General features: G+C 48.9%; 1 protein-coding gene across 1 annotated transcript; it reads left to right on the plus strand.

Moving 5' to 3' along the window:
- LOC114808907 (vomeronasal type-2 receptor 26) lies at window positions 6,936–12,943 on the plus strand. The gene is made up of 4 exons (XM_029057173.2): window positions 6,936–7,153; window positions 9,525–9,694; window positions 11,864–12,161; window positions 12,570–12,943. The coding sequence occupies exons 1-4, from the start codon at window positions 7,118–7,120 to the stop codon at window positions 12,879–12,881; spliced, it is 816 nt and encodes a 271-aa protein (XP_028913006.1). The 5' UTR covers window positions 6,936–7,117; the 3' UTR covers window positions 12,882–12,943.
- Window positions 12,944–13,553: the final 610 nt, after the last annotated feature.

Consider the following 13,553-nt stretch of genomic DNA (forward strand, 5'->3'; position numbering starts at 1 on the left):
AATGGCAATAAATAGAATCAAGGGGAAGAACATCTCATTAAAACAATAGCAAATAAATAGAATTAGGGTGATGTACATCTCATTAAACAAAATAAATAGGGTGATGAAGATATATACAGCTGAGCGGACGAGTACAGTGCTGAGGGGATGGGACGGGAGAGAGGGAGGAGGAGAGGGAAAGGGGGGAGAAGAGGGTTTAGCTGCGGAGAGGTGAAGGGGAGGGGGTAGAGGGAGCAGGGGGAAAAGGGGAGCTCAGTCTGGGAAGGTCTCTTGGAGGAGGTGAGCTTTAAGTAGGGTTTTGAAGAGGGGAAGAGAATTAGTTTGGCGGAGGTGAGGAGGGAGGGCATTCCAGGACCGCGGGAGGACGTGGCCCAGGGGTCGACGGCGGGATAGGCGAGACCGAGGGACGGTGAGGAGGTGGGCGGCAGAGGAGCGGAGTGTGCGGGGTGGGCAGTAGAAAGAGAGAAGGGAGGAGAGGTAGGAAGGGGCAAGGTGATGAAGAGCCTTGAAACCTAAAGTGAGAAGGTTTTGTTTTGTGCGGAGGTTGATAGGCAACCACTAGAGGATTTTTAAGAAGGGGCGTGACATGCCCAGATCGTTTCTGCAGGAAGATGAGCTGGGCAGTGGAATGAAAAATAGACTGGAGCGGGGCGAGAGAGGAGGAAGGGAGATCAGAGAGAAGGCTGACACAGTAGTGTAGCCGGGATATTATGAGAACCTTTAGCAGTAAGATAGCCGTTTGGGTGGAGAGGAAAGGGCGGATCTTGGCGATATTGTAAAGTTGAGACCGGCAGGTCTTGGTAACGGATTGGATGTGTGGGGTGAACGAGAGAGCCGATTCAAAGGTGACACCGAGGTTGTGGGCCTGAGAGACGGGAAGGATGGTCGTACCATCCACGGTGATAGGGAAGTCAGGGAGAGGACCGGGCTTGGGAGGGAAGATGAGGAGCTCAGTCTTGCTCATGTTGAGTTTTAGGTGGTGGGCAGACATCCAGGTAGAGACGTCCTGGAGGCAGGAAGAGATACGAGCCTGACGGGAGGGGGAGGGGACAGGGACAGAGATGTAGATCTGTGTGTCATCTGCATAGAGATGGTAGTTGAAGCTGTGAGAGAGGATGAGTTCACCATGGGAGTGAGTGTAAATGGAGGACAGAAGAGGGCCAAGAAATGACCCTTGAGGAACTCCAACAGTTAGAGGATGGGAGGGGGAAGAGGCGTCTGCGAAGGAGACCCAGAATGACCGGCCAGAGATATATGAGGAGAACCAGGAGAGGACGGAGTCCGTGAAGCCAAGGTGAGATAAGGTGTGGAGGAGATGGGGCTGGGCGACAGTTTCAAAAGCACCTGAGAGGTCAAGGAGGTTTGGAATGGAGTAGGAAGACCAGCTGGGAGAATACTAAATCTCACGGGCTCAGTTTGTGAGTGGCAGAGACCTCGTGAGCATAAAATAGGAGGAGAAATATATTTACAAAGACCCCGACTCTGATCTGTAACAGAATCATGATCCCCAAAGAGAGCTAGGTAGTATTCACTTCTTAAAATGGGAGCTAGAATAAGAGAAGATTTCCATCTAAGAAGCATCTTGGGAAGGAGGAAGTAGAGAGAGAGAGAAAGAGAGAGAGAGAGAGATGGAAAGAGAGAGAGAGAGAGAGGAAAGGAGAGAGAAGTAGGAGAGAGCACACTTTGCAATTTACAATAATTAAACTTATGCCTTGCATCACTTCCCTCAAACCTTTTCTTAACATTGTGTTTGTTAAGCGCTTACTGTGTGTCAGTGAATTTGCCACGAAGGTTCATGAAGAAAATGATTTTGCTAACACGACAGGGTCCAGAGACTAGTGGATCCATCAATCAATCAATGGTATTGATTTATTTCAGTGGGATCTGTTAAGCACTTACTAGGTGTCAAACACTCTTATTAATAATAATAATAATATCTGTGGTATATGCTAAGCACTTACTGTGGCCCAAGTATAATTCTAAGCGCTGGGAAGGATATCAGATTGGATAGAGTCCCTGTCCCACATGGGGCTCACAGTCTCAATCTCCATTTTACAGGCAAGGTAACTGAGGCATAGAGAAGTTGAAGTCATTTGCCCAAGGTCACACAGACAAGTGGTAAAGTCAGGATTAGAACCCATGGCCTTCTGACTCCTAGGCCTATGCACTACCCACTAGGCCATGCTACTGCTTCTCTGTTCTAAGCTCTGGGGTAGAATCAATTCAATCAGATCAGATAAAGCCCCTGTCCCACATGGGGTTCACACTCTAAGGCAGAGGGAGAACTTGAAGCAGTGTGACCTTGTGAAAAGAGCTAGGGCCTGGGAGTCAGGGTATCTGGGTTCTAATTCTGGCTCCACCATTTGCCTGCTATGTGACCTTGGGAAAGTCATTTCACTTCTCAGAGAAGTGAAATGGAGCTTCAGTTACCTCATCGCTAAAATGGGGATTAATGATAATAATAATGATAATAATAACAATAATCATAATGATAAATGGTATTTGTCATGATCTTACTATGTCCCAAGCACTGTCTTAAGCAATGGGGCGGGAGGGGGGGGGATACCAGCTAAACAGGTCGGACACAGTCCCTGTCCCACGTGAGGCTCACAATCTCAATCCCCATTTTATAGATGAGGTAACTGAGGTACAGAGAAGTGAGGTGTCTTGCCCAAGGTCGCACAGCAGAACAGTGGCGGCGCTGGGATTAGAACCCAACACCTACTGACTCCCAGGACCGTGCTCTGTCCACCTCATCGATGATGCTTCCCAATAAACACCATGTGGGACAGAGACTACGTCCAATATGATTAACGTGCATACAGAAGCAGCATGGCTCAGAGGAAAGAGCCCGGGCTTGGGAGTCAGAGGTCATGGGCTGTAATCCCAGCTCTGGCACTTATTAGCTGTGTGACCTTGGGCAAGTCACTTTACTTCTCTGTGCCTCAGTTACCTCATCTGGAAAATGGTGATCAAAACTGTGAGCCCCAGTTGGGACAACCTGATTACCTTGTATCTATCCTGTATTTAGAATCGTGCTTGGCACATAGTAAGCACTTAACAAATCGAAATTATTATTATATTATCTACCCCAGCTCTTAGAACAGGGTCTGGCATATAGTAAGCATTTAACAAATTCCATAATTATTATTATTACTATTGTTATTCCAGGGTCTCTCAATTCCCAGGGGCATGTTCTTTCACCCAGGCCCTTGGCAGGGTTTAACTGAAACCGCTCTCAGCACTGAACAAAAACTCTTTTTTTTTTTAAAAAAAAAAGAGGTTTCAAGTCCTTTGTGGGTGTAGAACACTGTGTTAGGCATTTAGGAGAATGCAGTAGACTACAAGACAATAGCAGGTAAGTGCCATAGATTATAAAATCCTTGTGGGCAGAGAACCTGCTTGCCAGTTCCGTTGTATTGTACTCTAGGTGTCATTTTCGACTCGTCTCTCTTGTTCACCCCACACATCCGATCCGTTGCCAAGACCTGACGGTCTCATCTTTACAATATCGCCAAGATCCGCCCTTTCCTCTCCATCCAAACGGCTACCTTACTGCTACAGGTTGTTGTTATATCCCAGCTAGACTACTGTGTCAGCCTTCTCTCTGATCTCCCTTCCTCCTCTCTCGCCCCGCTCCAGTATATTCTTCACTCCGCTGCCCGGCTCATCTTCCTGCAGAAATGATCTGGGCATGTCACGCCCCTTTTTAAACACCTCCAGTGGTTGCCTATCAACTTCCGCTCCAAACAAAAACTCCTCACTCTAGGCTTCAAGGCTCTCCATCACCTTGCCCCTTCCTACCTCTCCTCCCTTCTCTCTTTCCACTGCTCACCCCGCACACTCCGCTCCTCTGCCGCCCACCTCCTTACCGTGCCTCGGTCTCGCCCAACCCGCCGTCGACCCCTGGGCCACGTCCTCCCGCGGTCCTGGAATGCCCTCCCTCCTCACCTCCGCTAAACTAATTCTCTTCCCCTCTTCAAAACCCTACTTAAAACTCACCTCTTTCAAGAGGCCTTCCCAGACTGAGCTCTCCCCTTTTTCCCTCTGCTCCCTCTACCCCCCCTCCACCTCTCCGTAGCCAAACCCTCTTCTCCCCCCTTTCCCTCTTCTCCTCCCCCTCTCCCATCCCACCCCCCTCAGCACTGTACTTGTCGGCTCGACTGTATATATCTTTATCACCCTATTTATTTTGTTTATTTTGTTTAATGAGGTGTAGATCACCCTGATTCTATTTAGTTGCCACTGTTTTTATGAGATGTTCTTCCCCTTGACTCTATTTATTGCCATTGTTCTTGTCTGCCTGTCTCCCCCGTTTAGACTGTAAGCCCGTCAAAGGGCAGGGACTGTCTCTATCTGTTGCCGACTTGTACATTCCAAGCGCTCTGCACATAGTAAGCGCTCAATAAATGCTATTGAATGAATGAATGAATACTCTCCCAGCCGATTAGTTTGCTGCTCTGCAGACAGTAAGACCTTAATAAATACCATCGATAGATTAATGGATTTACAGTTTAGAAACCTCAGATGGAAGGTGTTGGAGGGCTGCTCTGAAGGCCTGAGGAATAGGGAGATGGAAGAGCCAGGGGGCATTGTTCTGAGTCCCAATTAAAATCAGAAATTCCCTCTGAGCAGAGTAACTTCGAACCCTGGAATCCAATCGACAGAGAGATGGCTCGATCCTACTCACCCATCTCTGATTTTCCAGACAGTGAATGGCAGCTTGCCTGTGGTCACTCTCACGGAGAACGAGGCTGAGGCAGCCTTTATCAGTGGCCTCGTCTCTTTCTCCCCTCCCTCAGGGATTGATTAGAATGTGTGCAACTGAGTGGATCACTTAGCATTTATTCGCTCGGACACTTTACTTGGGAAATCTCTGGCTCCTTTTCCTGATCTCCAAGTTGCAGGACCAGAATGAGCCTAGAAGTCTCCCCTTCATGATCTCGTTCTAATTGACCCCTTCGAGTTACCCCTGGAGAGATCTACCCATATCAGTGCTGAGTACTGCAGGTTTTAGGGGACTCCAACTCCGTTTCAAGGCCCAGCTCCATCAGGAGGGCGGCCTATGCCTTTAGTGCACGTTGGTCACACTCCTTTTCTCTCTCTTTTTTATGGTTCTTGTTAAGCGCTTTCTAGGTGCCCAACACTATATTAAGTGCTGGGGTGCATACAACCTAATACTATTGGACACAGTCTCTGTCCCACATGGGGCTCACAATCATAATTCCCACTTTACAGATGAAGGAGCTGAGGCACAGAGAAGTTAAGTGACTTGCCCAAAGTCACCCAGCAGAAAGAGGCGGAGTCATCATGAGAACCCCGGTCCTTCTGACTCTTAGGCCCGTGCTCTAAGCACTAGGCCATGCTACGCTTTAGACAATGGTCATCCCTCTTGTAGTTTGTAGGTTAAGCCACACTCCAAGCCCTGTCAAAGTCACCTCTTGAGGGTGGAGCTATGGATAAGTCTTCCCTTTAATGGTTTGCATGTTGGGGCATGTTACATGTTCAGTTGAGGTCACTTCTTGAGAGTGGAGCTATGGGCTACAGTCCTTGCTTATAAGGTTTGTATTTTGGGTCATGTGGTGTGTCTAGTCAAAGTCACTTCTTGATGGTGGAACTTTGAGAGACCTTTGTCCTATTTGCTCGACTGGAATTTGCTCTTACTCATAACAAAAACATTCCTTAGTATGTTTTTGTTAGCTATTTGTTTTTTTCTTAGCCTCTCTCCACTCTTCCACATATAACTTTTACAGCTTCGCATCCTAGCCTAGCTTCCCTTCCTTGTTTTATTGTCCACCACTCACTCAATGAATTGTATTTATTGAGTGCTTACTGTGTGCTGAGCACTGTGAAAATGAGACAGGAAGAGACAAAGAGGGCAGGTGTCACTTAGCAGAGTCTGGGGTCCCAATCGATTCGGGTACGGTACTCCTTGAAGCTGAGAACTCAGCAACCGTGCTGTCCATCTTTCTCTGTGGGAGAATCGATCGTCACCAGTGACTCCCATTCGTCCGATCCCTAGGGACAGGGACCCAGCGTTCCCTGGGCTTGAAGGGCCCGTGACATCATGGAGAAGGAGGTCCTACCGCCATTTTAGGGGCATTTTCCCGCTATCATTCTCCTCAGGAAAGCCTTGATGTTTCTTCAGGCTGTAATAATAATGATGATGGTATTTCTTAAGCACATAATATGCGCTAAACACTGTTCTAAGCACTGGGATAGATACAAGGTAATTAGGTTGTCCCACGTTAGGCTCAGTCTTCATCCCCATTTTGCAGATGAGGGAACTGAGGCACAGAAAAATGAAGTGACTTGCCCAAAGTCACACATCTGACAAGTGGTGGAGCTGGGATTAGAATGCACGACCTCTGACTCCCAAGCCGGGCTCTTTCCACTGAGGCATGCTGAGGGGAGTTAGGGTAGGGGGCACCAAGGAGTAGAACACTGACACCAGCAGGTCCAGGGAGTCAGAAATAGGCTGGAGGTAGGCTAGTGCCGTTAGCAACGAATGAAGCCATGACAGTGAGGTGGGGCAGACAGGTGGAGAAGGCTTTGGCCCTGTCCTCGCTGGATCACATCCTCAGCAGGACCAAGAAGATGTGGACATAAGACAGAAGGATGGAACGAAGCAGCCCGGAGCCAAAGTGATCCACGCTACCAGAGTACAGACTTCGGGCCGGGCCCCTCCCGGGAACATGAGTTTGAGCAACTGGGGAACATCACAGAGGAACTGTTGGATGACACGAGGACAGCAGAAGTGGGAGGAGAAGGTGGCAGCCATTTCCATCAGGGTGTAGAGGCCACTGGTGAGCCAGGAGGTGCTCACCTTCTTCTCACAGGCCCCTCGGTTCATGATGATGTCATAAAGCTGGGGGCGGCAGGTGGCCACATAGTAGTCATAGAACATCACCGTGAGGAAGGCCCTGTTCGCAGCACCAAGTATCACGAAGGACAACACTTGGGAAATGCAGCCCAGGAAGGAGACGATCGCTCAGGGCATTGAGGATGGATTTGGGGAGGGTGACGGAGATGAGGCAGAGGTTGAGGATGGACAGGTGCTTGAGGAAGAAGTGCATGAAGGTGTGAAGGTGCCGGGAAGAGGGCAGTGACGGCGCCGATGAGGTCGTCCAAGACCCCTTTGAAGGAGTCAAAGGTAACGATCCCACGATATTTCTCCAAGCTTTTAAAAAATCACACAGACCGACCAGATATGCTTCCTGGCACCATGGACACGACAGTCTCCAATTTGTTGATGGGGCAAAGAGTATAACAGTTGTCCTTCAGTTAATAAATCCTACTCAAGATCTAAAAGGGGACAGGAGGAAGGGCAGGTAGAGAATCGCCTGTTTGAATGACTGAATCAGAAGGAAGAATGATCAGAGTAGAGATAGTAATAGTAATGGTGCCATTACACTACTAAAGGAAGTGTAAGCTCATTCTCTATACAGTAAGATCATTGCAGGCAGGGAATGTGTGTGCTGCGTGCTGTGTGCTGAGCACTGTGAAAATAAGACAGAGGACAGATGTCACTTAGCAGAGGCTGGCATCCCAATCAATTCGGGCACGGTGGTCCTTGAAGCTGAGGACTCAGCAACCGTGCTGTCTATCTTTCTCTGTGGGAGAATCGATCGTCACCAGTGACTCCCATGCAACCGATCTCAAGGCCCAGGGACTCAGCATTCCCTGGGCTTGAAGGGCCCGTGACTTCATTGAGAAGGAGGTTCTATCAAGAACCTCTCAAGAGCTTAGTACAGTGCTCTGCACACGGAAAGTGCTTAGGAAATGCCACAATTGTCATTACTATTATTATTAGTAGTAATAACAATGGTATTTGTTAGGTGCTTACTATGTGCAAAGCACCATTCTGAGCACTGGGGTAGATAAAAGGTAATCGGGTTAGACACAGTCCCTGTCCCACACAGGGCCCACGGGCTTAATCCCCATATTACAGAGAAGGCAACCGGGTTACAGGGAAGTGGAGTGAGTTGTGCATGGTCATACAGCAGCTGAGTGGTGAAGGCGGATTAGTACCCTGGTCCTCTGACTCCCAAGCCCACGCTCTCACCACTAGGCCACGCTGCTTCCAGTAGTACTAGATATTAAGTGAATCTGGTGCAGAAAACTGTGCTAACACTGGGTACACGGGGCAGTGGCAGCGGGGGTGGGGGGAGATAGACAGTATGAAAGTAAAATAAAGTTAGCAAGTCTCCTGCTTGTACTCTTCATTCCTCCCAAGCTCACCCTTTAACTGCACCCCCTTCTCAAAGCTCCTCTTTCCCGTTTCTCCTTGCTCGAACTCCTTCACCACACAAATCTGCTCAGCGTCTTCCTTAAATCCCCCTTTTATAATGATATTGGTGAAGCGCTTACTATATCTCAAGCACGGTCCTAAACGCTGGGGTAGTGACTAGTTGATTATTACTATTAGGTTCTCTGATGAACAGGCTCGTGTTCTTTCCACTAGGCCACACTTCTGTCCCCGACACTGGAGGTTCTCCAGAGAACACGAGGGCTTGTTGGCAAAGGGACACACAGCCTGAGGACATTATGGGGTTTTGTGTTTGAAGAAATGTCTGGCCCCTTTTAGAGAAAGGGGTCCGATGAAGTCGCAGTGTCCTAGACTCCTTCTCGATGTTCTAAACATCATTCAATCAATGGTACTTACTGAGAGCTTATTGTGTGGAGAGCAGTTTAGTGAGGACATGGGAGAGTCCAGTACTGTTGACTTGGTAGACACATTCCCTGCCCACGATCAATCCAGGGTATTTGTTTAACGCTTACTGTGTGCACAGCACTGCACGAAAGCATCTGGGAGAATCCAACCTAAAAGAGTTGATAGGCATGTTCCCTGCCCAGTATGAACCAGCGGTATTCATTGAGTGCTTGGTATGTGCTGAACATTGTATTAAGCACCTGGGAGGTAAATATACAAGAGTTGGTAGACATTTTCCCTGCCCTAAAGGGGCTTATGGTCAATCAGTGGTAGTTATTGAATGTTCTTTCTGTGAAGAGCTCTGTACCTAAGGCTGAGGGAGTACAGTACAATAGAGGTTTGGATTCATATTGCCAAGAGTTGTTCGTCCAGCGATTGTGAGTACGAAGGTGCAGCAAACAAGACTGTTATTTCCAAGTGATTGTGATCAAACCCTCTCTGGGAATGGGGTAGGGACCAGGATAGTGTGGAAGAAGAGGACTGTCAGGTCACTTACGCCACCGAAGACAAAGATCATCAGGTGGAACCAATAGCTCTTACCTCGGATCAAAGCATCCCTATAAATATGACCCCTTGTCTGCTCTTTCAACCGTCCTGGTGCGAGGACCGTCTCCATCCGAGGGCTGCACCGCTGTGTGGAACGAATCCTCGAGGGCACCCGAAAAGCTGAGCAGCTCTCTTATCTGAACCTGTCTGCCTCTGGATAAGCCCGTCTGTCTAATAAGTAGTTTCCGCTTTGTGTTTGAGGGTAGTGGCCATGAGGCTTAATCTTCTGTGGACTATCCTGTTCTCCCACCTCTGTGGGGTCTAGTGCGTGATCGTCTACCGTTCCCGCACCTTGGAGAGAAACTATTCCAGCGGCTACTACCAGGATCGAGATGTGGTGATCGGAGGACTCCTCTGTCTTGATTTGATTCCGGGTCATTTCACTATCTTTGAGAACTTCACGGAACCGCCATCAATCAGTGCCATACCCACAGAGTAAGTGTCTGTGCTACCTGGGAGGTAGCGCTGGTGGGAGCAGATGGGGAGGTGGCATCATTGGTTGCGTGAGAAAAGAAGGGCAGCGAGCACGAGTGCTGGGACACGGATGGCATTGATGCCTATAGGCAGGGACCAAGGGGCAGAGCCCCAATGGTAACAGTTCAGGAAAACTCAATCAGTCTTCAATGGTACTTACTGATCACTAACCGGGTGGCAGAGGAGTGTACTAAGCGCTAGGCAAAGCACAATGCAAGTGAGGTGGTGGGCATCAGCTGGTAGGCCCTTTTCCTGCCCATAAGCATTTTCATTCATTCATTAGTATTTTTGAGCGCTTATTATGTGCAGAGCACTGTACTAAGCGCTTGGAATATACAATTCAGCAACAGATAGAGACAATCCCTGCCCAATGACGGGCTTACAGTCTAATTGGGGGAGACAGACAAAAACAAGACAACATAATCACGATAAATAGAATCAAGGGGATGTACACCTCATTAACAAAATAAATAAGGTAATAAAAATATATACAAATGAGCACAGTGTTGAGGGGAGGGTAAGGGAGAGGGAGAGAAGCAGAGGGAAAGGGGGCTTAGCTGAGGGGAGGTGAAGGAGGGAAGGAAGGAGCAGAGGGCGGAGGGGGAGCAGAGGGAAAAGGGGAAGCTCAGTCTGGGAAGGCCTCTTGGAGGAGGTGAGCTCTCAGTAGGGCTTTGAAGAGTGGAAGACACTCTTTGAAGAGTGGAAGACACTCAGTAGGGCTTTGAAGAGTGGAAGACACTCCCCACACATCCGATCCGTTACCAAGACCTGCCGGTCTCACCTTTACAGTATCGCCAAGATCTTCCCTTTCCTCTAGAGTGGAAGACACTCAGTAGGGCTTTGAAGAGTGGAAGACACTCCCCACACATCCGATCCGTTACCAAGACCTGCCGGTCTCACCTTTACAGTATCGCCAAGATCTTCCCTTTCCTCTCCATCCAAACGGCTACCTTACTGCTACAGGCTCTTGTTATATCCCGGCTACACTACTGTGTCAGCCTTCTCTCTGATCTCCCTTCCTCCTCTCTCGCCCCGCTCCAGTCTATTCTTTACTCCGCTGCCCGGCTCATCTTCCTGCAGAAACGTTCTGGGCATGTCACTCCCTTCTTAAGCACCTCCAGTGGTTGCCTATCAACCTCCGCTCCAAACAAAAACTCCTCACTCTAGGCTTCAAGGCTCTCCATCACCTTGCCCCTTCACACCTCTCCTCCCTTCTCTCTTTCTACTGCCCAGCCAGCACACTCCGCCCCTCTGCCGCCTCCTCCTCACCGTCCCTCGATCTCGCCTATTCCCGCCGTCGACCCCTGGGCCACGTCCTCCCGCGGTCCTGGAATGCCCTCCCTTCTCACCTCCGATAATCTAATTCTCTTCCCCTCTTCAAATCCCTACTTAAAGCTCACCTCTTCCAAGAGGTCTTCCCAGATTGAGCTCCCCTTTTTTCCCTCTGCTCCCTCTACCCCCCTTCACCTCTCCGTAGCTGAACCCTCTTCCCCCCCTTTCCCTCTCCTCCTCCCCCTCTCCCGTCCCATCTCCTCAGCACTGTACTCGCCCGCTCAACTGTATACATATTCATCACCCTATTTATTTTGTTTAATGAGATGTTCATCACCCTGATTCTATTTATTTGCCATTGTTTTTATGAGATATTCTTCCCCTTGACTCTATTCACTGCCATTGTTCTTGTCTCCCTGTCTCCCCCGACTAGACTGTAAGCCCGTCAAAGGGCAGGGACTGTCTCTATCTGTTGCCGACTTGTACATTCCAAGCGCCTAGTTCATTGCTCTGCACATAGTAAGCGCTCAGCAAATACTATTGAATGAATGAATGAATGATGAATCAAGACACTTTTTTTTCCATTGGTACTTGTGAAGCGCTTCCTAGGTGCCAGGCACTGTACTAAGCACTGAAGTAGAGTCAGAGTAATCAGATTGGACACAGTCCATGTCCCACATGAGGCTCACAGTCTTAATCCAGATTTCACAGTTGAGGCAACTGGGGCACGGAGAAGTGCAATAATTTATCTGTGGTCACCCAGCAGGCAAGTGGTGGGACAGTCCTTCTGACTCCCAGATCTGAGCTCTTTCCACTACACCCCGATGTGTCTGCTGTCTACTGTCCTTCCCATTACAGATACTTCACCAAACACTACCAGCATCTCCTGGCCCTGGTGTTTGCCGTGGAGGAGATCTACAAGGACACCAGCCTGTTACCGAATATCTCCCTGTGTTTCTACCTCTTCGACGTCCATTTCCTGGAGATGTTCAGTGCCGAGAGCTCCATGGCTTTGTTCTCGGGGAGAGCCGGGAAGGTCCCCAGCTACAGCTGTGAGCTGGAGCGGCGGGACAAATTGCTGGCTGTCATAGGAGGGATGACCTCCGGAGTGACCACGACTGGTTCCTGGCTGCTGGGACTCTATGACCTCCCCCAGGTAAGGAGTCCCACTAGCAAGGGACAGACCAGGATTCGTTTGATGTGGTTGTCGTCATTGCCGTTTCACGGTATTAGTTTAGTATTTACTAAGTGCCAGCCACTGCACTAAGCATTCCGAGCCCAGGAAATTCCCTAAGGAGCCAAAGTCCTTGAAATGCCCTGGTGCATTTCCCAGAATGGAAATAGGCCGACCCCCTATAGACTGTAAGCTCTCTGTAGGAAGGGAGCTTGTCTCTCAGCTCTCTTGTACTCCCCCAAGTGCATAGTTCAAGGCTCTACCCCTGGCAAGTGCTTAGCAAATACTGTAGATTGATTGATTGATGTTGGGATCACGGAGTGATGATGTCTGCCTATCCATCTGTCCACTCCAGAGTACCCTCTTCCCCTTGATCTGTCTCCCTTGTAGATCTGCTACGGCCCAGAAGAACCTACTCTCAGAGATAAGGCTCATTTTCCATCTCTCTATCAGATCTCTGTGAGGTCCTCAGAACTGTGCTCGAGTATGATCCATCTCATGAGACATTTTCACTGGGTCTGGATCGGCTTCCTGGTCACCGATGACTTTAGAGGGCAGATGTTCACTACGATCCTAAAGGAGATGACCAAGGATGGCATATGTGTGACTTATGTTGAAAAAAAATCCATGAATACTTTACTGAAAACATGTACAGGCTTGTCTCTTACTATAAACAAATTATTGCATCATCGGCGAAAGTGATCACTGCCTATGGGGATACATACGCTTTACTGGCGTTATATATCAAAATTTGTTTTTTATTTTAATGCCTGTCTCCCCCTCTAGACTGTAAGCTCATTTTGTGCAGGGAACGTGTCTACCAACTCTGTTGCAAGGTACTCTCTCAAGCACTTAATACGGTGCTTTGCACATAGTAAGTGCTCAATAAATTTCATTGATGATCGATTGATTGACTGATTGTTCTTTAAGTGCTCAGTGCAGGTCTCTGTACATGGTAAACACTCAAATGTCCCACGAATGATGAAGACTGTCCAAAGCTCCGAATAAACTGACTTTCTTCCTCCCCTTTGTAGGAACTGACTTTCTCCCTCCCCTTTGTAGGAAGCAGAATGATGTCCTGGGATTTCTACATCATTTCCTGTCTTCCGACCCCCCCCCCCCCCGGTCATGTTCCTACATAGCAGGGCAGAAAGTCTCCATACACTGCCTCTCTCCCTCTTCCCCTCCTCTCACAAACCCCCTTCCCCCCGCTCCATGTGTACCAAGAGCTGCCAGCCGGGTTCAGGAACACAGCACGGGTAGGGAAAGCCATTTGCTGCTATGACTGCACACTGTGTGCTGAGGGAGAGATCAGCAATCAAACCGGTAGGTTTTCACCAAGAATCGTGCTTCCCCGTCTAAAGGCAGTGGGCT

Source organism: Ornithorhynchus anatinus, unplaced genomic scaffold (assembly GCF_004115215.2).
Source record: "Ornithorhynchus anatinus isolate Pmale09 unplaced genomic scaffold, mOrnAna1.pri.v4 scaffold_462_arrow_ctg1, whole genome shotgun sequence".
Lineage (NCBI taxonomy): Eukaryota > Metazoa > Chordata > Mammalia > Monotremata > Ornithorhynchidae > Ornithorhynchus > Ornithorhynchus anatinus.

What these genes read in the sequence shown, in the direction of transcription:
- LOC114808907 (XM_029057173.2), top strand. Translation starts at nt 7,118, where the DNA reads ATGAGGTCGTCCAAGACCCCTTTGAAGGAGTCAAAG. An exon ending in ATCAGTGCCATACCCACAGA is followed by an intron (nt 9,695 to 11,863) that starts GTAAGTGTCTGT and finishes TTCCCATTACAG; the next exon opens with ATACTTCACCAAACACTACC. An exon ending in GACTCTATGACCTCCCCCAG is followed by an intron (nt 12,162 to 12,569) that starts GTAAGGAGTCCC and finishes TCTCCCTTGTAG; the next exon opens with ATCTGCTACGGCCCAGAAGA.